This window comes from Haliotis rubra, unplaced genomic scaffold (assembly GCF_003918875.1).
Source record: "Haliotis rubra isolate DU_JTF1 unplaced genomic scaffold, ASM391887v1 Scf433, whole genome shotgun sequence".
NCBI classification, from domain to species: domain Eukaryota; kingdom Metazoa; phylum Mollusca; class Gastropoda; order Lepetellida; family Haliotidae; genus Haliotis; species Haliotis rubra.
Genome location: NW_025767117.1, coordinates 826393 through 853517, shown reverse-complemented (window position 1 = coordinate 853517; position 27125 = coordinate 826393). Strand labels below are relative to the sequence as shown.

Genomic DNA, 27125 nt, shown 5'->3' with positions numbered 1-27125 from the left:
ATCTAATTATCATACTCACCGGCTGCTTGCTGCTAATTGAGCTCTTTCCGAAGGCCGGAACACCGTTGGTCAGTTCATCCGGCCAAACAAAAGGTTCAGATTGTATCAAGGACGTATGTACGCTTGATGGCCCCAGGTGTTTAGCTTATCGGTATCTTGTTTGTGTTGTCCACCTGTTGATCAAACCCTCCACGCTCGGCTGGCGGTGATCTCGTTTTCATTGCCAAGCACACGGTGGGGTTTAAATCTTTGATTGTCTTGTTGACAGATAAACTTGTTTGTGACGTCATGTTTCCGTGATCAGTTCAGTATAAATATGAGCGTATATTCGTATCAGTTATCATTCACCAGAGATGCGATTGTTGCTGCAGCTAGCTATAGTATGTTTGTATGCAGGGGTGGCAGAGAGTGCCTGTCCCCACCTGGAGGCTGGGCTGGAGAACTGGGGAGACACAACTTCCTGGACATCGGGTGTATTGCCGATTGAAGATGACCAAGTTGTTATTCCATCAGGTAAACATAGTTTATGAGCAGCAGTACATATGTCTGCATTCCAAAACCCTGTTATTACATACATTGAAAAAGGTTATTACATATATTGAAAGGACTTGACTGAGTGACGCTCCATTCATGCCCAACCTCTGGTGTTGGTGGCAGCTGTATACCTACACACCAGCCATAACATATAATCCAAATGATCAACATGCTCATTTACAGGACATATATGTGTGTGACGCCTCTTTTCATCATAATTATCATGGCATCTCTACTTTCAAGCTCAGTGAACCAAACAATGTCTTTGAGACGGCTTTGTTCAACTGTCTTCCAAGGTGTACAACTAGACATCACTCCCGGATGATCATAAAGGCAGTTTATTGCCATCATATATACCATACACTTCAACTGACCGCATCTCTGTAACTGACGACTTGTCTGGTTGGCGAATGAACCAGTATTTATACTTTGCTTCACACAGGAAAGTTTCCTCCATGCCTGTATTATGACTGTATTTCGTGGGTACCGAGCAATAAAACGTCCATAAAAAAATTCCCATATCACCTTACATACGAGTTAATGAAACCGTCGCAGTATTCACTTTCTTAGTGGTGCGTAAGTTAGTCCTTACAAATTTAAATTAATATATATATAAAATATGTATGTGTGTGTGTGTGTGTGTTTTTTTTTATAAATTGATATATAGAGATATAAATTGTTTATTTACAGTCCATGCTTGTTCCCAAACGTTTTATCCGCACACTTGTGTGTGTATTTTGTGTTTCTCGTTGTGACTAACGCCAGCCAGCGACACAACAAATATCTTTAGCTTTACCCAAATGTGTCAGAGGGAGGATTAGTGCTGTGCACAAGACAGATCATACAATAAACAAAAATACACTATGCTTTTAAAAATACACTATGCTTTGGTTCCAGGCAAGAAGCTCCTTCTGAACGTGTCCCCGCCCTGTCTGTCCTCCATCACCATCGAGGCTGGAGCAGCGTTAGTGTGGGGCGACGTGGACAACCTCAACGTCTGTGTCAGCTACATCCTCATCAGAGGCCGCCTCCAGATCGGCAGTGAAGACTGCAGGTTCACCAGGAAAACTCACATCAGACTTACAGGTTGGTTGTAGTTATTTGACGCAGTGAGACACGTTATACTAATAATCAACACTCGACTCCTTGACTGCGATCAAGGGACACCAAACTATTTCCGTTGTAATGTTACTTACTCTCTTGCTAATTTTTTGTAAACGGCAAAATCAGTATTTAATCAGCGAAAGGAATACTCTATACAGAATCTTTAACTGTAGACTAAGATTTTTTACAGGTTATGACGCTTAGTTTCAGTAAGGACATTCCCATAAATTCTCGAACCCTTGGATTGATCTTTGGTTGTTACGAATTCGTCTCTTCTATGTTATTTGGTGAAAGTGAAAGTTAACACACTATTCCAGTCCACACAGAAGTAGTGTCAGTCAGTTTCGTATGTTTTACAGTGATAATCAAATAGGACATCTATATCGCCAGTGGTTATTTCCTGTTACCTCTGAAATACAACATACCACTGCCACAGGGTCATTTGAAATATAGAATGTCAGTGTCACCATACTATATCGAATACAGCATATCGTTGTCGTTCAGCCATGTGGAATATAACATGCATTTGTTTCCCGGCAAGTGGTACACATAATGTAAACTTTATCCCGCTAATTCCCAAGGAGCATGTCATCTGCATCACGATAAGATTGACAATTCCAATTTATCGACTAAATCCACCCTGCACATTTGAAACACTTGCCTGTCAAATTCAGTACATCGCGGTGTAATTCTAACATGAAATGATATAATCAGATCTGCAACTTTTAATATTCCCAGGTGAAAGCAACTCCACGCTGTCTGTTTCTGGCTTTGGGAGGAAGTTCATTGGCGTGGCTGCAGGAGGCACGATTGAGGTACATGGAGAAGAGAAGCCATCATGGACGAAGTTGATCCAGACAGCTGAACCAAGCACCTGTGACAACCTGTTCAATTTCCAGGTGAGACTCTCGAGCTTTCAGATACCAATGACGGAGTCTCTATCATTAGGGCGGGACAGTGTAATGTTCAGATACCAATAGGATACCCTATAACATCAGGGCCGACAGTGTAATGTTCAGACACCAATAGCATAACCTATAACATCAGGGCGTAACAGTGCAATGTTCAGACACCAATAGGATAACCTATAACATAAGGGCGTTACAGTGTAATGTTCAGACACCAATGTGATAACCACTAACATTAGGGCGCAACAGTGTAATGTTCAGATAACAATGTGATAACCAGTAACATCAGGGCGAGACAGTGTAATGTTCAGACACCAAAGGGATAACCTACTAACATCAGGGCGAGACAGTGTAATGTTCAGATACCAGTAGGATAACCTATTACATTAGGACGAGACAGTGTAATGTTCAGACGCCAATAGGATATCCTTTCACATCAGGGGGCGACAGTGTAATGTTCAGATACCAGTAAGATAACCACTAACATTAGGGGGCGACAGTGTAATGTTCAGATACCAATGGGATAACCTTTAACATTAGGGCGAGACAGTGTAATGCTCAGATACCAGTAGGATAACCTTTAACATTAGGGGGCGACAGTGTAATATTCAGATACCAATGGGATAACCTTTAACATTAGAGAGAGACAGTGTAATATTCAGATACAAATAGGATAACCTTTAACATTAGGGGGCGACAGTGTAATATTCAGATACCAATGGGATAACCTTTAACATTAGAGAGAGACAGTGTAATATTCAGATACCAGTAGGATAACCTATTACATTACAGAGAGACAGTGTAATGTTCAGACACCAATGGGATAACCTTAAACATTAGAGAGAGACAGTGTAATATTCAGATACCAATAGGATAACCTTTAACATTAGGGGACGACAGTGTAATATCCAGATACCAATAGGATAACCTTTAACATTAGGGGACGACAGTGTAATGTTCAGATACCAATGGGATAACCTTTAACATTAGAGAGAGACAGTGTAATATTCAGATACCAGTAGGATAACCTTTAACATTAGGCGGTGACAGTGTAATGTTCAGATACCTATGGGATAACCTTTAACATTAGAGAGAGACAGTATAATATTCAGATACCAATAGGATAACCTTTAACATTAGGCGGTGACAGTGTAATGTTCAGATACCAATGGAATAACCTTTAACATTAGAGAGAGACAGTGTAATATTCAGATACCAGTAGGATAACCTTTAACATTAGGCGGTGACAGTGTAATGTTCAGATACCAATAGGATAACCTTTAACATGAGGGGACGACAGTGTAATATCCAGATACCAATGGATAACTTTAACATTAGGGCGACGACAGTGTAATATTCAGATACCAGTAGGATAACCTTTAACATTAGGGGGATAACCACTAACATCAGGGCGAGACAGTGTAATATTCAGACACCAATGAGATAACCAACATCAGGGTGTAACCTTAACCACTAACATTAGAGAGACAGTGTAATATTCAGATACCAGTAGGATAACCTTTAACATTAGAGAGAGACAGTGTAATATTCAGATACCAATGGGACAACCTTTAACATTAGAGAGAGAGACAGTGTAATATTCAGATACCAATAGGATAACCTTTAACATTAGGGGGCGACAGTGTAATGTTCAGATACCAATGGGATAACCTTTAACATTAGAGAGAGACAGTGTAATATTCAGATACCAGTAGGATAACCTATTACATTAGAGAGAGACAGTGTAATGTTCAGACACCAATGGGATAACCTTAAACATTAGAGAGAGACAGTGTAATATTCAGATACCAGTAGGATAACCTTTAACATTAGGGCGAAACAGTGTAATATTCAGATACCAGTAGGATAACCTTTAACATTAGAGAGAGACAGTGTAATATTCAGATACCACTACGATAACCTTAAACATTAGAGAGAGACAGTGTAATATTCAGGTACCAATAGGATAACCACTAACATTAGGGGACGACTGTGTAATATCCAGATACCAATAGGATAACCTTTAACATTAGGGGGCGACAGTGTTATATTCAGATATCAATGGGATAACCTTTAAGATTAGGGGACGACAGTGTAATGTTCAGATACCAGTAGGATAACCTTTAACATTAGAGAGAGACAGTGTAATATTCAGATACCAATAGCATAACCTTTAACATTAGGGGACGACAGTGTAATATCCAGATACCAATCGGATAACCTTTAACATTAGGGGACGACAGTGTAATATCCAGATACCAGTAGGGTAACCTTTAACATTAGGGGGCGACAGTGTAATATTCAGATACCAATGGGATAACCTTTAACATTAGAGAGAGACAGTGTAATATTCAGATACCAGTAGGATAACCTTTAACATTAGAGAGAGACAGTGTAATATTCAGATACCAATGGGACAACCTTTAACATTAGAGAGAGACAGTGTAATATTCAGATACCAATAGGATAACCTTTAACATTAGGGGACGACAGTGTAATATCCAGATACCAGTAGGATAACCTTTAACATTAGGGGGCGACAGTGTAATATTCAGATACCAATGGGTTAACCTTTAACATTAGAGAGAGACAGTGTAATATTCAGATACCAGTAGGATAACCTTTAACATTAGAGAGAGACAGTGTAATATTCAGATACCAATGGGACAACCTTTAACATTAGAGAGAGACAGTGTAATATTCAGATACCAATAGGATAACCTTTAACATTAGGGGGCGACAGTGTAATGTTCAGATACCAATGGGATAACCTTTAACATTAGAGAGAGACAGTGTAATATTCAGATACCAGTAGGATAACCTATTACATTAGAGAGAGACAGTGTAATGTTCAGACACCAATGGGATAACCTTAAACATTAGAGAGAGACAGTGTAATATTCAGATACCAGTAGGATAACCTTTAACATTAGGGCGAGACAGTGTAATGTTCAGATACCAATAGGATAACCTTAAACATTAGGGGGCGACAGTGTAATGTTCAGATACCAATGGGATAACCTTTAACATTAGAGAGAGACAGTGTAATATTCAGATACCAGTAGGATAACCTTTAACATTAGAGAGACAGTGTAATATTCAGATACCAATAGGATAACCTTTAACATTAGAGAGAGACAGTGTAATATTCAGATACCAATAGGATAACCTTTAACATTAGGGGACGACAGTGTAATATCCAGATACCAATCGGATAACCTTTAACATTAGGGGACGACAGTGTAATATCCAGATACCAGTAGGATAACCTTTAACATTAGGGGGCGACAGTGTAATATTCAGATACCAATGGGACAACCTTTAACATTAGAGAGAGACAGTGTAATATTCAGATACCAGTAGGATAACCTTTAACATTAGAGAGAGACAGTGTAATATTCAGATACCAATGGGACAACATTTAACATTAGAGAGAGACAGTGTAATATTCAGATACCAATAGGATAACCTTTAACATTAGGGGGCGACAGTGTAATGTTCAGATACCAATGGGATAATCTTTAACATTAGAGAGAGACAGTGTAATATTCAGATACCAGTAAGATAACCTATTACATTAGAGAGAGACAGTGTAATGTTCAGACACCAATGGGATAACCTTAAACATTAGAGAGAGACAGTGTAATATTCAGATACCAGTAAGATAACCTATTACATTAGAGAGAGACAGTGTAATGTTCAGACACCAATGGGATAACCTTAAACATTAGAGAGAGACAGTGTAATATTCAGATACCAGTAGGATAACCTTTAACATTAGAGCGAGACAGTGTAATGTTCAGATACCAATAGGATAACCTTAAACATTAGGGGGCGACAGTGTAATGTTCAGATACCAATGGGATAACCTTTAACATTAGAGAGAGACAGTGTAATATTCAGATACCAGTAGGATAACCTTTAACATTAGAGAGAGACAGTGTAATATTCAGATACCAATAGGATAACCTTTAACATTAGAGAGAGACAGTGTAATATTCAGATACCAATGGGACAACCTTTAACATTAGAGAGAGACAGTGTAATATTCAGATACCAATAGGATAACCTTTAACATTAGGGGACGACAGTGAAATATCCAGATACCAATCGGATAACCTTTAACATTAGAGGACGACAGTGTAATATCCAGATACCAATAGGATAACGTTTAACATTAGGGGGCGACAGTGTAATGTTGAGATACCAATGGGATAACCTTTAACATTAGAGAGAGACAGTGTAATATTCAGATACCAGTAGGATAACCTTTAACATTAGAGAGAGACAGTGTAATATTCAGATACCCATGGGATAACCTTTAACATTAGGGGGCGACAGTGTAATGTTCAGATACCAATGGGATAACATTTAACATTAGAGAGAGACAGTGTAATGTTCAGATACCAATAGGATATCCTTTTACATTAGGGGGCGACAGTGTAATGTTCAGATACCAGTAGGATAACCACTAACATAAGGGGGCGACAGTGTTATGTTCAGATACCAATGGGATAACCTTTAACATTAGGGGGCGACAGTGTAATGTTCAGATACCAATGGGATAACCTTTAACATTAGGGGGCGACAGTGTAATGTTCAGATACCAATGGGATAACCTATAACATTAGGGGGCGACAGTGTAATGTTCAGATACCAATGGGATGACCTTTAACATTAGAGACAGACAGTGTAATATTCAGATACCAGTAGGATAACCTTAAACATTAGAGAGAGACAGTGTAATATTCAGATACCAATAGGATAACCTTTAACATTAGGGGACGACAGTGTGATGTTCAGATACCAATGGGATAAGCACTAACATTAGGGCGAGACAGTGTAATGTTCAGATACCAGTAGGATAACCTATAACATTAGAGAGAGACAGTGTAATATTCAGATACCAGTCGGATAACCTATAACATCAGGGCGAGACAGTGTAATGTTCAGATACCAATGGGAAAACCTCTTCAACTTTAGTTTGGGCATTTAGTTTTAGCTTTCAGACACCAATGACATCACCACTAGCTTCAAGGTGAGTTATTGTAATTTTGAGATACGCATGACAGATTCAGTATATTAGTTCCAACAGATGGTTCGCCCAGCTACTGGCTATGTCGGATAGGCTTACCAGATGGTTGGCTCACTCACTAGGAGCGTGACAATGCGTTATATGACCACTGACATGAAGCAATTGAGTCCAGTGCAACCTTATCTCTATTCACAAGAAGTAACGCTCGGTGTGATTCATCGAAGACCTTTTTCTTGAAATTTAAGAAATAATATTGTGATATCTGGAAAGAATGAACGCATTGCCAGTGTACAACTATGCAAGGATATTAATCAATTTGACGTCATTTGCTGGCATGACGTCTTAAGATAACTACTCTTCTTTACAATCGTTCATCAAATAATTTGTTTGTTCTTCCACGCATTTGAAAGAGTCACTGAAATATAAAGATCAAAACTCAAATACACATCTCCTTCTATAAGTAATATTATCTTTCAGACAAGCGTATTTCAGGCGGAGTCTTCCCGAGGTCTGTACGTGTCTGTGTTTAATGAGGACAGCTCTCTGTGGGACTTTGTCGTGTTCAGGACTGGGGAGGACATCGCTGCCGAGGAACTCAAATTCCAGGAATTTATAGAAAGTAAGTTATTCAAGGAAGTACTTTCATCATATCACTTTATATTTTTTATTACTATCCTATAACTGTATATCATATACAACGTATCTGAATGTCAAAAGTACTACCTTTGTTTTGGATTCCACCCACACGTGTGACGTGCATTTGTAATTTTGAGTCGATCTTCCATCCCATCGATAGATGTATTGTTAAAAAAACCAAGAACAAATCATACTTCAGGCTTGATATGATTGTAGTGTAATATAGCCTGCACGTTATACTTTTGAATGTGTACTTCTTATGTTACACTTACAGGTGTTCCCCAAGACAAGATTCTGGCAGTTGCTCTTCAAGGTGAACTTGGAACTGGTGACATGACCGCTGTGTACACAACACTGGAGGCAGCTGGGGGTCTGACGTCATCAGCTATCAGGAGCGTCACAGGCAGACAAGCTTACGCCTTTATCACAATAACAGGTGATTTACGATTCATTGCTCTTACAAAAGTGAACAACCATGTTTACCGTAAAGACAAACAAAAACGAGCATTGCGTGGAAGCTATGTGTGCGTTGTTTCTAACAAACCTTTTGTGTGTCACCGTGTTCTGACCGCGTGAATTAGTACTGATGATAACAACAACATCTTCATCTTGCCCTGATTATCTCCAGAACACTGTGTTATTGTTGGGATATTGATGGGGCATGATAACAACCACAACTTCATCTTGCCCTGATTATCTCCAGAACACTGTGTTATTGCTGGGATATTGATGGGACATGATAACAACCACGCCTTCATCCTGCCCTGATTATCTCCAGAACACTGTGTTATTGCTGGGATATTGATGGGGCATGATAACAACCACACCTTCATCCTGCCCTGATTATCTCCAGAACACTGTGTTATTGCTGGGATATTGATGGGGCATGATAACAACAACATCTTCATCTTGCCCTGATTATCTCCAGAACACTGTGTTATTGTTGGGATATTGATGGGGCATGATAACAACCACAACTTCATCTTGCCCTGATTATCTCCAGAACACTGTGTTATTGCTGGGATATTGATGGGACATGATAACAACCACGCCTTCATCCTGCCCTGATTATCTCCAGAACACTGTGTTATTGCTGGGATATTGATGGGGCATGATAACAACCACACCTTCATCCTGCCCTGATTATCTCCAGAACACTGTGTTATTGCTGGGATATTGATGGGGCATGATAACAACAACATCTTCATCTTGCCCTGATTATCTCCAGAACACTGTGTTATTGCTGGGATATTGATGGGGCATGGCCTGTATGCAGCTTGAATATTGATGGAATATAACGGAATATAGGTGTGATATAGCCAGGATGAAACTGGGATACTGCTCCGATTGTAACGATACTTCTCACATGAATGCAAATGTGCATGTTTATACTTCGCCAGGTAATAGTAGCACTACGCTAGAGAAGTATGCCGCCAACCCCCTCGACGAAAAAATTGTAGAAACAGGCTACCTATCAGTTGACTTCAACGGGTTCCAGTTCAGAGTCAACAGCAAGGTGTTCTCCGATCCGAAAATGAGGAAAGGTGTCGACTTTAAGGTCCTCACACAAGAAGCCGCTTACCCTTGTCTTCAACTCAACGTTGACGTTTCCAAGTGGAGGGCCGGTAAATATCATTCTCGTGCATTAATCTGCGGTTCACTAAGCATCTTTGGTTTGCCATACAGCTTAATTTCATTCAACAGTTGTTTATTAAAATAACAATGTGTGTATATACATAATGATTGTTGTAGGCGATAAGATCGTCATAGCTTCAACCGACTTCGACTGGAGACAGGCTGAAGAAATGACCATCAAGAGTTGTCCTTCTTGTGCCGTCAACGAGATCTGTCTGACAAGTAGGTGAAGCTGAAGGGTTTCGTGCTTGCCGCCAATGCTTCTGCATGTAATGTACATCAAGAATTTCCCTGTTTTCACCACCAATTTAAGGTGTATTACTTTCCCTGAACCTTTGTCATATGGATAGATACATGAATGTTCATGTTCATATGTGAAATCTTTTATTCAATTTGATGACATTTATGTATAAGTTTAACACTATTTCGCCTCCAACAGAGCCACTGAAATACATGCACTATGGGGAGGTAACTCTTGGTGTGGACGAGAGGGCGGAAGTGGGGCTGTTGAGTCGGAACATCTTCATAGAGGGCGTTATACCGGAAGAGGGCTGCAGTATCAACGAGCCGGAAGATCAATACTTCTGTGACTTGTTTGGTTTTGACACATTCGGAGGTCATATCAAGGTGAAACGACATTTTCGTCTGAAGTAACGATTTGAAAGACCAAGTATTAGAATCTTCAATGTGTTTTGAACAGTTGTCAACTTCAACTTAATGTACAAGGAAGATCCCATGAGCACGGGTAGGGCTCTGACAAAGTATTGACGATTCTTAGGTTGATTTTGAGATTCATTTATATGTGTAAGGCTTTTATTGTTCAGTCTTCTGCTGCGTAACTAACATTTAATCTGAAAATGTATCAAAGTTGTGAGCTCTGTGTTATTAATCAACAAATATAACCACGAAAACTATTGTGACTTCATTTAACTTTATTCTTGCTTTAGGTTGTCAGAGGCTTCGAGGCTGCTCACATCCAGGGTATAGAGCTCTACCACATGGGGCAGCAGCGATTTCTGGGTGAGTTACAGTGAGAGATTGGAAACTACGTCCAGATACCATTGGTCAAAATTTGATATGTTGAACTTATAGTTATCTCAAAGTAAATATACTCGGATCTGTATATTCTAATTGAGTCACCATTTTGCGGTTGTGAAAACGTATTTACGCTTTCAACTTCCACACACGTGTGTTTGACTGTACATGTGTTGACATAAAATCTGACCTTAAACTAAATTATCTTTCGCAGGTACCTACCCGCTCCATTTCCACATGTGCGACGACGTGGACGGCAACTGGTTCCGTCACAACTCCATCCACCACTCCTTGACGAGATGCGTCACTGTCCACGGCTCCGATGGCGCTGAGGTTGGAAACATAGCTTTAATAGATTGGCCTCCAGAGATTGATAACATGCTGTTTTGTGATTTTGTCTCTCTTGGAGACACATTAAGCATATTACTTTTTCATCATCATAACTTTGCAGATTTTTAATGGAACGTGTGTTATCTGAACAATGTTAGGCTGTTTGTATTAATCATTTCTGACGCTACGGCAGAATGTTCCGTGACTCTCGATCTGAAAGGACGTTGGGTGAGATTACTTGATATTTTCCAAATTTCTCCTCCGTTTGAAACAATTAACACATTGTTAAATTACAGTTGTACTTACCTTGAGATGACCGACCGCCGCCATATGGCTGGAATATTACTGAGTCCGGCGTAAAACTAAACTCACTCACTCACTTGAGATGACCCATGTTATAGTCAATAACATAAAGTCATGTTAATCACAACCATCCGATGCACATAATTAGTACCTCATCCATAATGTGACATGCATTGCTTCCTGGTGTAAATATATACACAATGTTTCTACATAGGAATATATTCACGTTAACACCAGGTGTCTCACACTTCAGTAATTACAGGTATCTCACGACGTATATGCACTTAAGACACTTCCCTAACGAGCACCATCTCTTTACGTCTTGACACCAGGTGTCTCACACTTCAGTAATTACAGGTATCTCACAACGTATATGCACTTAAGACACTTCCCTAACGAGCACCATCTCTTTACGTCTTGACACCAGGTGTCTCACAATGTGTGCTATCTCCACCGCGGCCATGGCTTCTTCCTGGAGGACAGCGCAGAGCAGAGGAACGTCTTCGACAGCAACCTGTGTATCGGCACCATGCACGGCACCCACATCCTGTCCGACATGAAGAATAAATGGTGCAATTCTACAATGAAACCTTTTTGCGAGTATGTATAATCTCATCTCCTGAAATTATAATTCTGTATAACTACGTTGTTTTTTTTACAACATTTTCTTCGTTGCATCAACGATACAACGATGTCATTTCAGCAAGTTTGCCACTGATGTTCAATGCATTCTTGTTAAAAGGATACACTGACAACTTGTGTTTCCAGCGCCCTCTCCTCCTACTGGATCACTCACCCCAACAACACCTTCATCAACAACGTGGCCGCCGGCTCAGATGTAAGTATACAAAGGTGACTGTAATTACCTGGGAGCTGTGGGGCTAAGGTTAGCAAACATATTATTGCCTATGTTCTTCATACAACTATGTATAGACGTAATGATTACAGGGATGACTAATTAATTTCAAATACCTTTCAATATGACATTTCGGGGTATATCCGATACAGAGAGAAGTCATAAAAAGCCAATCCGATCTTCACTGATACTACAGCATCGGGCACGTCACCAAATAGAAAGACGTGGTTATGCTCACATTAGCTTTATTGAATGTCAATCTGTAGGTGACTGAGTCACACAAGCACTGACGAGCTATTCAATGTATTGCTTTTCATGTAATTGACAGAACGTAGGATTCTGGATACTAGCCTCCAAGTTTCCCCTCGGACCCTCCCGACAACGCCAGGAAGAGAGGGGGCTAGTTCCAAAACTGCATGCCATGCAGACAAAGATCAAGGAATTCAGAAACAACACGGCTCACTCGAACGTCAAGGTTAGTAGAATGTATGTGTATATCCACACATACACATACACATAAATATACATACTTTCATGTTAAAGTTGTATTTGCAACTGATAGAGATACAAATATGAATATGTTTATAGAAGAGTAGGTGTATTTTAGGATATTTCAATTTTAAGAACGTGAAGTTGTATAAGACTCTAAACGGGTTACCTCAGATATTATGTTTTGTTCAATTACATTGTTAAATAATATTAAGTTTGGAAAGATAATTAACTTGACATCTCATTCGTTTAACAGAGAGCCCTGCGAATCGATCACCGTATATCTCATGGAGAGGTGAAAGACGGCGTTTTTGTCCCCGAGAATGGAGTATTTAGTGGCACTATATCACACACACCAAGGGATCCGCCGACAGAAACCAGAGGATTTCTTGACAAATCCTACCTCTATGGGTGAGAGTTATTGACATGTTGTCTTAATCATTTGGTGGTGGCTGTGATAAACGGTATTCCATGGATGCCAATGAAAAGGCCTGGGAACAGTACTACTATGGATCAATGTTTACGATGATATAATGACACGAGGGTACATTCGAAACCAGTTTTGGAAACTGTGCCCTTGTGTGCAAACACCATTACTTTCTTGCTTCTCGTGGATGCAGAGGATGTTCCTCTAAAGGTCTGCAAAGGTCGCACAATACTTCTTCCCAAGACATTAGACTTGACTAATCCCAAAACTTCCGCCCTAAAACGTGTTTAAATACTGTCATCATTTTGCTCTTCAAATGAGTGCAGAAGGGAGCGAGGAAGAGATGTTGAGGGTGCAGGGACAAACGTTCCTTGCACCAAAATGATTTTTGAAGAGGTAACCTATCCACGTGCTGGACTGACTACAAGAAGGCCTACGACTCTGACACCTACGAAAGGATTATGAAGTCCCTGAGCGACTACTTCACTTACACAAGCAATGAGTTGCTGATCAACTAAACCCTCGATGTACTTGCGAGGGCAGGTGACTTAAAGTCTATTCCAATCACAAGGGGAATATCCCAGGGGGACCGGTTTAGTTCTTTTTATCTGTCTTCAAATCAATAAAGAGGATAAGTCCCATCCCTGGCATCCGCAGCACAAATCTGCTTACTCCTATCCTTTATACGGGTGACATCGAGCTCCTTGTCTAAGGGGACACCAGTTTCAAAGAACAGGTTCTGCTTGTTGAGTCCTTTTGTAAATGATATAGGCATGACATTTGAACTCGACAAATGTAATACTCTTCATTTGAAACGTGGCAAGTGAATCCTGGATCAGTCAAGTTTACAGGTGGAGTTATTGATTATCTCTTGAAAGATCAGGCTTTCATCTATCTTGGAATGTAGATTCGAGACAAGCGCCAAAATTCAAGAAAAACATTAGGCTGTGTATAAATCTTGGTTAAAGAAAATCTGGAGCTCAGAGCTAAATGCTGGAAACAAGGTCAAAGCCACAAATACATTTGCTGTGAGCGTCCTTTCCTATTCGTTTGGAGTAGTTAACTGGACAAAACAAGACATCAAGAATCTTGACCGCCTGACCAGAAGGATCATGTGTGAGTCCACCACACTTGTTCCTCTCTTAATGGTGCCTTTTGTTTGGTACTGCGCGATCTCTTGGCCACAATCGGAAGAGTGTCCAGGTTCTCCACCGGGAGCACAGTTCCTCACTAACACTCTGGATAATGCAGAAGAGTGCAGTGTTGGAGGGTCTCCATATTCTCTGGAAAGTGTTGATGGGTTCGTCTAAACAGCGCTTCCTGCAAGAATTTGCTGTGAGCGTCTTTTCCTATTAGTTTGGAGTAGTTAACTGGACAAAACAAGACATCCAGAATCTTGACCACCTGACCAGAAGGATCATATGTGAGTCCACCACACTTGTTCCTCTCTTAATGGTGCCTTTTGTTTGGTACTGCGCGATCTCTTGGCCCCGATCGGAAGAGTGTCCAGGTTCTCCACCGGGAGCACAGTTACTCTCTAACACTCTGGATAATGCAGAAGAGTGCAGTGTTGGAGGGTCTCCATATTCTCTGGAAAGTGTTGATGGGTTCGTCTAAACAGCGCTTCCTGCAAGAATTTGCTGTGAGCGTCTTTTCCTATTAGTTTGGAGTAGTTAACTGGACAAAACAAGACATCCAGAATCTTGACCACCTGACCAGAAGGATCATATGTGAGTCCACCACACTTGTTCCTCTCTTAATGGTGCCTTTTGTTTGGTACTGCGCGATCTCTTGGCCCCGATCGGAAGAGTGTCCAGGTTCTCCACCGGGAGCACAGTTCCTCACTAACACTCTGGATAATGCAGAAGAGTGCAGTGTTGGAGTGTCTCCATATTCTCTGGAAAGTGTTGGTGGGTTCGTCTAAACAGCGCTTCCTGCGAGAATTCCCATTCGCTGTCTGGGCTGTTTCGGATGCGTGTAAAGGGGGCAACTGAGCTGCAGATGCGTTTAACCAGCATGACAGTGTCAGGATCACTCGAACCATTTGATCTTAATCTGTAAAACAGAATAATAACATCCAAATGTGACTCCATTTAGGTACACCAAAGTACACAATAGGTATTGAGTTTGTTTAAATAATTTAAATACTATTTTGTGTCTTTACAGGTTCACAGCATACAAAAATAACGACCTGAATGTGTGGACGAAAGCTGGAATCGTTATCATGAGTAACTTCACGTAAGAATCAACAAAAACTGAATCATTGATTCACGGCAGTATATAACGTATTGAACGATCTACATTTGGGACCGTAACACAAAATGCAGGTTTAACCTTACTTCTTGATTTGGAAGAACAGTTTTCACCATTTGTGTCATAGGATGAACCACTAGGTAGTCATATCGGTTGAAGAATATCTGCTATGGAACAATACGGCTTGTTTAGCTGGAACAACTGTTTATTATGTTAACACGAACATGTTTTATGCCAGAATTTGCATTTGTCATCAATAGTGTCTGCTTCATGTAAACAGAGACATTTGTATTGCATTAACAATAGTGATGAAGTCAGGATTCTAGTCCGATTCATTTGAACTGCATTAAATTTTCTTGAACGGTTCACATATTTTCCCACAGCCTGGCAGATTCTATGAGAGGCATCACTATGGCTGCAGGGACGTCTGAGACATACGCTGAGATTACGAACTCGCTGTTTGTTGGGGAGACGGACAACCTCGGGGAGCCCCAGGAACCCTTCGGCCGGTCAAGATCAGGAAATGAGTATGTTATAATGTTTAATGTATGCGTCGAATAAACAGCAGGTAGGATATATTAAGCCTGACCGAGCTGGACATCATGTTATAACAAGCACACCATAAAAAAGATGAAGGCTACTAGCTTGATACCATTCATTTATAAGCACCCATTGTAAATGGTTATTGTCTTGTTAAAGCAGAAATAGCAACAATATTGAATTTTATACTGATTGGTTTTTTAGAAATGAGCCTCTCCAAGGAGTGTTGTTCTACCAGGGTCCAGGCCACGTGACAAATACCTTCTTCGACAAATACGAGACGAAGATGTCAGGATCAGTGACCAGATACGCAGGGGCCGTCAGCGTGAAGCGCAGCAACCCGTACCCCCCTAAAGCCAGCAGCCATGTTGAGGGGATCAAGTTCGGCTTCTGTGACGTGGTGTGTATTTGTCCGCTGTGACAAATCAAAGCATATTTACCAGGTGGTACAGTTTGAAGTAGAACCTCAGTCAAAACTTATGACGTGTGATATATATGTCGTGATGTAACAACGAAGGGTAGTGTTGTTAGTTCTTCTCCATAAGGTGTTACCTTGTGTAGTTGTACTGTATTAGTGAACTATCTATCATTCAGACTGAGGGCAACTGGGCCTTTAAGGGGGATCCATCTGTCCCTACAATAAAGAACAAAGACGGCAACAGACAAATCACCTTCAGGGACATCGATGGTGGCGTCTCCGGTACTCCGGGGACCCAGTTCGTGCCGAACACACGTTTCCACACCACCAACCAGTGTGACTATAGGCCGGTCTCGAACTTCGCAGTGTGTCCCCATGACTACGCTAAGGTAGGAACATTATTAAAAATCACTCTCTTGAACTGTTTAATTGTTGCCTCAAAGTGAAATGATAGTGTTTAGAATTACATCTGTAATCCTTTCATTCAAAGCACTCCCCCCAGTTTCTCCAAAATATTAGTTACACTGAAAATGTATAAGCTTAAGGTAGAGAGTGTGCTGATGGTCATGAGATGGTTTTGACACGCATAACGTTTTTCTAAAAGGTTTTATTGACTGACATACCCGATGCTGCTATAATATTGCTGACGAATGTGAAACTCGACACGTTCTTCTGCTTAGGAAGTCATGATGTTCTTAACTTACATTCCAGGCTCTCTTTAGAGGAGACGGAGCTCTTAAAACATTAGACATGAACTACCCAATGTACATGCGCCGGGACGACAGACCTGATGATCCTTTTGCCCTAGAAGGTATCTTTCTTATCTATCCAGAGATGTTTAAGCTTGTTCATGTTAAGGCGTCGAGGACCTTCACTTCAACACAAAATAGGCTTAAACATATGAGATATGGGGAATGATATAAATGTTTTAATGTCGACAGCAGGCATATGTTCCAGGTTTTGCAAATGATTATTGTGAGTATACCACGATCACGTATCATTTTCTACATTTTCAACGTATATTGTGTTCAACAATTTTAGAAAGGGACGTACCGTAAATGCTGCGTCATACTTGTTTAATAGAACAGCGTTGATGAAGTTAAGGTTTCAGCTGTCAGCTTGTTGCTGGGTTGCTCAATAACTGGTATTGCGATAGCTGTGATGAAATAAAATGTAATTTTCCATTTTTATTTTAACTACAAAAATAACAGATACATGAGTATCAAGGAATCTTAATAACGGTTGTTGGACATCAGAGGTATCAGGTTTCACTATCAAACACAAGGATCATACATCTTCTTGATTGTGAAAATATTCAATAACGTCCCTCCTTGACAGGTACTAAGGGAAATATCTACCTGGTTATCAAGAAGAAATCCTACACCGTGTATTTTAACGGAACAGCTCCGACGAAACTACAGGTATCTGCAGAAAATCTAGAGAGGTAAGTTCTGTACAGCAAAGGATCGACCCTGATTACACAGACTTACAATATATTTTTAAAAGCCGAAATGATTATCAACTATAAGCCATGAAACCTAACGGTCTGATTTTTTTATATGCCTGCCTGAACGTTTGCACGTACATTTAAAAACACATATGCTGTGCAGTAACTCTACCTTTCATTGACATCACAATGTATGGAGTTACTCAATGTTTGGTTGACATCAAAGTGTATCTATGGTTGTTTCAGTGGTGACTATGTCAGACTCGGACTGTGCTACCCTAAAGACGTTACCAGCTTCACCTTCTCCAGTGGACTTCCTAAGATAAAGTCTTCTACTCCTGCTTTCAACGTCAGCAGCATCAGCGATCTGGACAGCGACACCACCGGGAGGGCTTACTTCTGGGACAAGTCCACAGGGTGGGTACAGGTGCTGCAGGTGTAGGGACGCAAGGTCAGTTAAGGACAGGTATTACAGGGCGGCTAATAGATGCTGTGGTAAGGCCATGTCCAGGGTGTTGACGAGCTAAGGACTATAGAGAGAGGAAAATTAGACACGTCTCATTGAAAAGATGGTATGATTAAGGAGACTACACAAGCCCCATTGAGGAGAGGGTATATACAGGGTGGATGCAGCTATTTCTTTCTATGGAAGCTATGCCCTGGGTATGGACTCAGTGATTTTCACAGGATGGGTAGAGGTACCATTATTGTACACACGTGTGTAGTATTCACACGTTCAAATATCATTTTGTTGATGTCCTTATTTATATTCTCATGCTTTACAGGTTGTTGTTCATCAAGATATACTCCAATGTCGATCGCGTTGATGGCGAGAAGTGTCCAGGATACAAGTGCCCGTCACTAACCATCACCAGAACTGGTGGCAGTGATGACCTCGTCGACTGCTACGACGACGCATACAATGGAGCCTACAACAAACCTGAAGATGTAAGTGATGTTCATTAAAGCTTAGCTGCAACCAACAAAATAAACATAATTAAAACACAATTATCATTTTTTAATTACATATAATATACATTGCTGATTGTGAAAAAACAAATAAACAAAATTATAAGCGTACAATCGCAGATCAAAAGTGCAATAGTTTGTACTTGGGTTTACAACCCTCGAAACAAAGCACCCGGCATACTGAACCTAGTCAGAGATAGTGGGCGTGTAACGAAGTCTTTCATTGGCTGGTTTATTTTCCGACACCCTCAGGGCTCTTTGTGTGTGTATATAGATATTGGGTTTTGTAAATGCATGCTCATTTTATGTGTATAACATTTTGCAATCAACAGACATCATAACATGTCATGTGTACAAGTATCACACCTGCTTGTCTGTGTAATTACATAATGTGACACAGACAGAACTCAGATGACGAGCCACAAATCAATGTGTTTTGTTTATGGTTTATAGCCTGATAGGTGTTAAGTTCAAATTGCATGTGGTCAATGATTGAAGTTATGCATTGCAAATTGTCATTAGCAGGCAGGCAGACATATAGGTGTCAATAAAACAGACATTGAGCTTTGTCTGTAACAACGGCATATCTATATCACAGCTAGAAATTATGACAATGCTAAATAATGACGGTGCTTTTAAGTATCGAACTGAGAAAGTGACTCGGTAAGAAGAACGTGTGGTGAAATAGCTAAATGAAATTATATAAACAGTTAAATCGGTAAAGTACTGTCATAACATATAAAAAGTTCGCGCCTGTGAAATATCAACAAAAAATAGCTCACATCAAAGCCTATTCCGAGTACTCACCGCCAGCGAAGGTTTTCCGTCTTGAAATGTCGAACGCCTCACTGGTTAACACATACCTGAGTAGATCTAGGTCCTTAAACAAGGCTCGATTATGTAACGAGTAGAATATTTACCGTTTGTTGTTTGTGTACACAACCAAGTCTTCTCCTGCTCTCGACCTTATAATCCGGGTATCCCAGTTCAAGCCGCGCGAACCTATTCACTGCACATGCGCTATGTGCGCAGCGCAGCGCACCTGTTGAAACCAATTTTCACCCAAGCTGTGGCTTTTTTAGTGAATCGTTTGAACTCCAACTTCGCGGGATATTTTTCATTGTGTTATTTGTCAACTTTATACGGTGAATTTGCATATTTTTTTATTTGTTACTGTGAGTCCATACCGAAAGGTATCAGAATCTGCAAAGTTGTGTTTTGTGTTGCATGTAAGCTTTAAGCAAATTTTGAAAGATTTCTTTGTGCAATAGTTCATACGTAAACACTGACATCCAATATTTCAGGATGCAGTGAATATACCCACGGCTAAATCCTGCACCAAGACAACATCAGAGGTGAGTTGAAAATAATTCATGTCTTGGCATTTAACACATCAAGGAAGAGAACATGTAATATCTCTTTAAGTAACACGAATCTAAACTTTAATGATTCTATCAATCTAAACAGCAACATGGACTTCAACCTGACCTCTTTCAATGGATGTACTCAGTGTATACCTATACGTCTGCCTTACATGACTAATTTCATGTTAATGTGTCATGGAATTCATTTTTATCGGATTCTAATAATGTTCTCCTCCAGGGCTTTGGTGCCGAGGTGGAGTCCAACTTCTTCAGTGCTGCACCTTCTACACCAGTGTGTCCAGCTGATCCTGTACATGAAGGTAACTACTCTACTACAGTGTATCTCGCAGTACCGACTAAGATCGTCTTGTGGATTAATCGTACATTCAATCTTTCAAACTTATTAACTCCGTAAAAAGTTTGTCTGTCAAGCTATGTCAGCTGTAAGCCATTATGCTGTTTATTAAGTAGTCACCATAAAGTCCTTTACCCAAGTTCGCGAGTGAACCCTTGCCATTCTCACCATAGGTCGATCAACACCCGAACTGAAAGGTTGCTACAAAGACAGTTTCAGCTTCAGAGATATCCCCCATGCCTACATCAAACTAGGCATGTCCATGACTGTCAGTGCCTGTGTAGAGAGGTAGGTGGACAAAATGTGTTGTTCAATTCATGGATACTCCAAACAGACATGGCAGACCATGTTAAAGGTCAGGGTACATTTGTAATCCATCACTTTCACGAAAGATTTGTTTATGTTTGGATAGTCTATTTATTTATTAATATATATTTCTACCCCATTGTGTTTCTCAGATGCTACTACCGGGGATATGTATACGCTGCTCTGCAGGGCGGTACGGAGTGCAGATGTGGTAATATGTATGGAGGCTTTGGAACCAGCACCATGTGCTCCAAACCCTGTTCAGGCAACAACACCGTCAACTGTGGAGGTTCCCTGGCTAATGCTGTCTACACCACCGGCAAAGGTAAGCGTAATCAGCTGATAAATGTAGCTTCATCAAGCAGAGTTAATTGTGCCCGATTTGTACGAAATGAACGAAACCCAACCGTGCGTATTGTTTTTGTAATGCCAACTTACAACCCTGCAAGGTAGAAAGGGCCTCGAGAAGATATATAGTTTCCAACTGATGTGTATTTCAGCTGCACCTTCGGCCATGACCACGTGTCGGACCACAGGCGTGGTGATTGACGGGAAGTGTTATTACCTCACTTCCGGTACCTATTCATACGTGGAAGCTCAGGCACAGTGCGTCAAAGTTGGAGGGAACTTGGCCACCATCAACTCAGAGAGTGTACAGGTAATTTACATACGTTTCATGTGTATTACTCGGTTAACCAAAGACAAATACGAAGGTTCAGGGCTATTGTGGATAGAGGGGCAGAAGTGAACCTTGGGTGTTGTTACAAAGACGTTGTTATGTATGAAAAATTGATGTTCTTCAAGTACGAATTACACATTCAAATGCTTGAAGACCAACACGACCTCTTCTACCCACGCTGCTGATGTTGATGATTTTCCCTTTCAGTCTGAAGTGGAGCGCTACTTGAGACCCTTCATGGCTGACGCGTGGTTCGGGCTTAACGACGTCATCGATGAAGGCACCTACGTCTTCGTTGATGGTACAGCGCTTGGCAGTTACATAAATGTTATGCCTGGTCAGGGCACGTCACGAGATCAAGACTATGGAGGTGAGTATAGTAGGAATCCATTTAATCTGGTATGTTCATAAATGGATGAAAATGTACATTGAACTGAACTGCGGCATTAAGCATGCTGTTGTTAAAACCGATATCCCACAATTATGGAATCAAGATTTACAGACGATGTTAATCATATTACAGAAGATATGATGTTCATTGTCAGGGAGATAAAGCGTGTTGGGTATTATTTTACAGTGCTCAGAGCAATCAGCCTGTACGGCTGGGATGACGGTGGAACAAAGAGAGAGTCACCGAGCCTTGTGTCAGCTGCCCCTCAGTGAAAGCTCTCCTTCTCCAGGTACGTGTACGGTCAGCTACCCCTAGTCGAAACTAACAACGCTACCCCATCCGACCCCAACCAAAACGAACCCAAAACCCGACAACCACCGCATCACCAGGTATCCCAGTTAATCTGATCGCGTCACAGATAACTAGAGATGCTGCTTATCACACAAAGTAGCTCACTTGTCTACATAAGGATATGCGAAATGTACAAACACTGCTCATGTGACCTTCACCTTCATTCCAGTAAGTTGTGGTCATAACAACTACGGACAGCAACTGAACGGCGGCGACTGTTACCTCGTCATCAACACGAACCACGTATACAAAAGCGCCAAACACGCCTGCTACACCAGACGCGGCACTCTGGCTGATGTATCGAACGCTCAGACATTGGTAGGTACCTCGTTACCATTACTACAGAAGGTATCTTTTCAGTAACTGGCACCAAAGAATGTTTCTAGAATCAGAGCTACAGAGGGTAAGTAACAACCCCAACTCCGGAAGTACCTGTAATAAGACCTACGGAAATACTATAGTCCCGTTACAATAAGTAGTCTCTACAATCAATAATACAGAGAGTGTCTGGGAAAATTAACGACAAAAGGTGTCGGTAACAGTCAGTACTCTGGCAACTATAGCTAGATAGGTTCAGGAAGCATTGAGGAAATATTTACTAAATATGTACCTTTATAGACCGGCATTCAATATTAATTAATACCGTCACTGATACAAATCGTATATAGTACTTAGAACTGATTCCTTAGGCGCTTGTTGTATGGTGTCCTCTCTCTCTCTATATCCAGGAACACATCTACTGCTTTGGACAGTCCATGGACTACTGGGTTGAAAAGGAAGGAGAGGAGTTTATCGGTGAGTAGGTGGAAATATTAGTTACTGACGATTTTCCAAGTAATCTATGCATGAAGATGTCAGCAGCACTTTATCTGTATTTGGATTATGGCAAAAGGTCTTTTGCAGCGATATCATTGCAGTTTTCAGATACCATTCTGAAAGGTTTTCATTCTGTGTGAATTCATTTGATCTGCAGGGTTGGAAAACACAAAGCTGTTCAGTAAGAAAGTGATTAGATTGGGAACCTCCATCGGTGTCGTCTGTAAGATCGGTGAGTATATATACATGTATCTATCGTCCAAGCCAGAGTAATACAATGTCATGAACAAAACCCTAAGAAAACACTTATGCTCTTTACATTCAATTTAATTTTTGTCATATAACAGTTGCCAGTAAATCAGTATCTGCTTCAAATAGTCGTGTCCAACACTTCAGGATCGTTCCTGTTATTTTCAGAAAGCCTGTCAGCTGCAAAGCCGTGCTCAACTGGTATGTTTTGTTTTTCTGCGTCCAGTCATTCTAAGAGATCACCCGGTAATCAGCATAATATATCTAAACTTTAATCTGAATGTAACAGATTACCGTCGCAGTGGAGTTCATTCTGACTTCATCGCCCTGAAGCCAACGCTTGAACCTGCAAGTGTATCGTCAACAGGTCTTCGAAATGATCTTGGAATGCAATTGACATATGTTTTGCTCAAATACGTCTTCCTTCCTCAAGTGGCCAACTGTGCTGGTAACCAGTATAACAAAGTGTCATCCTGCTTGTGTGTGTACTCAAAGAATGAGTCTGTAAAACAGCATTGCCTCAAATGTTTAGGGTGTTTATAAACTGTGTTGAACAAAACATCAACCTCATCATTGTTTCATACGCTTCAGGCTGGGTTCAGAAGGACGACAGGTGTTACCTCTACTCTGGATTGCGTGCCAAATACGACGACGCAATGGATTTCTGCAACCAGTGAGTTGAAATTTATTTTGTGTAGAGGTCTGTATGTCCAAGTGAGGCAGTCCCTTGACCAGAATGTCATTGTGATCAGAGGACAGTCCTTCAACGACTTTATTTGTAAGTGTTAGGCAGTCAAGTGTCCATTATGTGGTGATGAGTGATTAACACACCAGTGACGACTGCCTCCTTGTGAGTGGTACACCGTCACTGGTATGTCTTGGTGAAGAGTACATTCGAATTGTTAGTGGATGTCTACATCAATGCGCGATTCCCTAGGCTCAATTCTGAAAATCCCATGTACCAAGTCATACTGCTGTAACATTTATTATGCTGAAAAAAACTGGTAACGTGGTAATGCATCAAGGCATGTCTTTGGACATTTCAAAGAATAACTATTTCGTTCATCTGAACCACCACAGACAAGATTAAAGCATTAACATAGTTTAATATATATGATACTTAATAAAGGCTTTGGAACACTCACTTATTATTCAGTAAATGTTCGCTAACATTTATTCCAGAAGTGGTTAAAGATTCTCGAAGCGTGGATGATTCTAAGACACAATACGTTTTCAATATGGGTTAGCTTTCGTCATCTGAATAACGTCGTACTGCTTGCATTACAGAGGTGACAGTCAGATTCTGACGGTACTCAGTGACGCTGAAAACACCTTCGTGGGAGACACGTTGAAGACAGAGACAGAGACGCCCGATGTCTACATTGGTGAGTAGGCTTGTTATGTTGCTGGGGATAGAGGCGCCATTAGTCTACGGTAATGAAGGCTGTGTCTCTCAGTCGTTACAAGATCCGCTGAATTAAAGGTTCAGTTTGATCATGTGAGCATGAAGACAGACACATGAACAAACTGTAATATTGCTGGAACCGTTACTCATTCACTCTTCCTTCATACCTTGTGTTTCGAGCTTTAGCGTGAAACAGAATGGAATCACTATTGTGTTTGAATGAGACATTTAACCACCCGCTAATTCATTTGCTGACTGTATTAAGATCAAATTAATCTATATTTGTCTGTTCTTAGTTTCAAATAATAATTTGAACCAATGGAATATTGATATGGATATTAACGAATATGAAGGAAACACAGAACTACAGAAAACAGGAGGGGTAAAATGCACGTTGAAACTCAATGTTTGACTCCATAAATATGCATTTATCATTTCAAGACTCGTGTTTAATGATGCATCGTGTGTGCAGGATACGTGTACAACGACGTTACCAGCGCCTTTGAGTGGGACGACGGGTCCACATCAACCTACACCAACTGGAACAATAGACACGGGGAGGACAATGTGGACAATGGACGATGTACCAGGCTGCAGTCACGTAACTACAGATGGAAGAATACCAGATGCAGCAAGAAGATTGTTGTTATGTGCAAAGCGCCCACTGTGGCGTGATTATAGTCAGTTAGCTATAAATATTCGTACATATAAACTTCAATATATGAGTATGCTGATATTGCTGGCTTACTTCGATTTGATGCAATATAAATGAAATAAGATTTCATGGATACATTAAAATGAAATAAGATTTCATGGATACATTAAAATGAAATAAGATTTCATGGATACGGATCCTTCCGATTCAGGGTATGCTGGATATATTCATATAATTCATTTCATGTTAATCCATGAAATTTTGATTGGCTGACCAAGCAAATTGTAATGCGTTTATGTCTTGATCTCTGTCCATAATAAAAAATGTACACACTTCCTAACTGACAGGTTACTGTTTGGCTACTTCTATGGTACTTTGGTTGTATCATTGAGCTGAAGGATGTCACTGATGTCATACAGCTGTAATTATGTCCTTGTATTAATGATTAAATACTCAGACTGAGCAGTTTAATTATTGTTTTTGTATTTATAACAAGTTATTTTTGCTTTTATATCGTATAAATGTAGAAATCCGACAAGCCTTATAATGTAAAATGGTACAGTTATTTTATACAAAGGTAAGGTAACGGCAAGTTCACCCGTCACACAACTCAACTAAGACAATAATGTCATCGACAGGGAAACATGACAGAAACAATACCAAGTAGCTGTGTCCCGTGCAGGACATCAATATTTCATTGCAAATCCATCTCAAAATAGTTGGTCCTCTTTCTTCATATAGAATCCTGCCATTCATCAGAATGCGTCAGTTTAATGTCGTAATTATGTTACCTTGAGTTAGCATACATGTTTCCAAGTGCTTTCTGAGTGGGCACTTGTTCCCCTTGTACTCTGCTGGTAGATTAGGTACTGATTGCCCGGGTATCGCACACAGGGTACATGACACTATGTACCACTCCAGACCGGTATACGCATCTGTTAGATGCATATGATACATGTGGTATGATAAACGAAAGGTGTTGCAGATTCTTTTGAATGCTGCAGTTTTCAATAAATACAAGATATAACGTTGTCCTTTCACGCTGGATCATTAACAAAGACTAAACATAACAGTGAACGTTTTGATATACCCTCGTCATACTCGTGATATGCAGTTATTTCACGTGAAATTAACCATCTACTATGAAGATGTAGGCTTGGTTCTGGCCTGCTCTTGTTACCTACATTGCGCTTGCCTCAGAGACATCGAGTCCATGCCGAGGTCCCACTAAAGCACCTGCGGTTCTTCAGATACCTTGGTCCAACCATTAGTTCCATTCCCATATGTGATTCCGGTTAATGAAAAATGATAATGTGTGACGTCCTTAATCAGAAATACAATCTGATATACTGTAGAATATCAGTCTCAGCAGTGCAACTGGAATTTCATGAACTCACGGAAAGAAGAACGGAGATGACTAGTGAATGGCGGACACTGTGAAGGATTTTATGAGCTCAGCGCGAAATATAAGCCACTCCATGACAGTCAGCGTTGAAGCTGCGCGCAGGCTGCATTCAGTGGAAACACGCCTGTGATTGTCAGTTTTACATTCTTTAATGAAATACTGGAAATAGGATTGAGTGAGTGAGTGAGTTTAGTTTTACGCCGCAATCAGCAATATTCCAGCAATATGGC

At 40.5% G+C, this 27125-nt stretch overlaps 1 protein-coding gene and 1 long non-coding RNA gene across 2 annotated transcripts; both read left to right on the top strand.

Annotated features, from left to right (window-relative positions):
* Positions 1–353: 353 nt before the first annotated feature.
* LOC124289111 (cell surface hyaluronidase-like) lies at positions 354–23454 on the top strand. Its single transcript, XM_046725713.1, has 32 exons — positions 354–513; positions 1432–1620; positions 2377–2537; positions 8059–8200; positions 8492–8653; positions 9618–9842; positions 9970–10074; positions 10292–10410; positions 10459–10479; positions 10800–10872; positions 11102–11220; positions 11948–12090; positions 12289–12358; positions 12705–12851; positions 13122–13276; positions 15459–15530; positions 15929–16072; positions 16290–16485; positions 16680–16892; positions 17215–17314; positions 17842–17947; positions 18197–18367; positions 18736–18898; positions 20224–20274; positions 20522–20603; positions 20812–20926; positions 21097–21269; positions 21445–21602; positions 21831–21993; positions 22535–22683; positions 23094–23160; positions 23339–23454. The coding sequence occupies exons 1-32, from the start codon at positions 354–356 to the stop codon at positions 23452–23454; spliced, it is 4230 nt and encodes a 1409-aa protein (XP_046581669.1).
* A 156-nt stretch (positions 23455–23610) lies between these two features.
* LOC124289132 lies at positions 23611–24752 on the top strand. Its single transcript, XR_006901599.1, has 3 exons — positions 23611–23631; positions 24022–24103; positions 24718–24752. It is a non-coding gene; the product is annotated as an uncharacterized LOC124289132 (long non-coding RNA).
* The last annotated feature ends 2373 nt before the right edge of the window (positions 24753–27125 follow it).

Bases quoted from the DNA above. Each gene is read 5' to 3' on its own strand.
- LOC124289111 (XM_046725713.1), top strand. From the start codon at position 354: ATGCGATTGTTGCTGCAGCTAGCTATAGTATGTTTGTATGCAGGGGTG. The intron at 11,221-11,947 runs GTTGGAAACATA...TCTTGACACCAG, and splicing joins ACGGCTCCGATGGCGCTGAG to GTGTCTCACAATGTGTGCTA. The intron at 21,994-22,534 runs GTGAGTATAGTA...CCTTCATTCCAG, and splicing joins ACGAGATCAAGACTATGGAG to TAAGTTGTGGTCATAACAAC.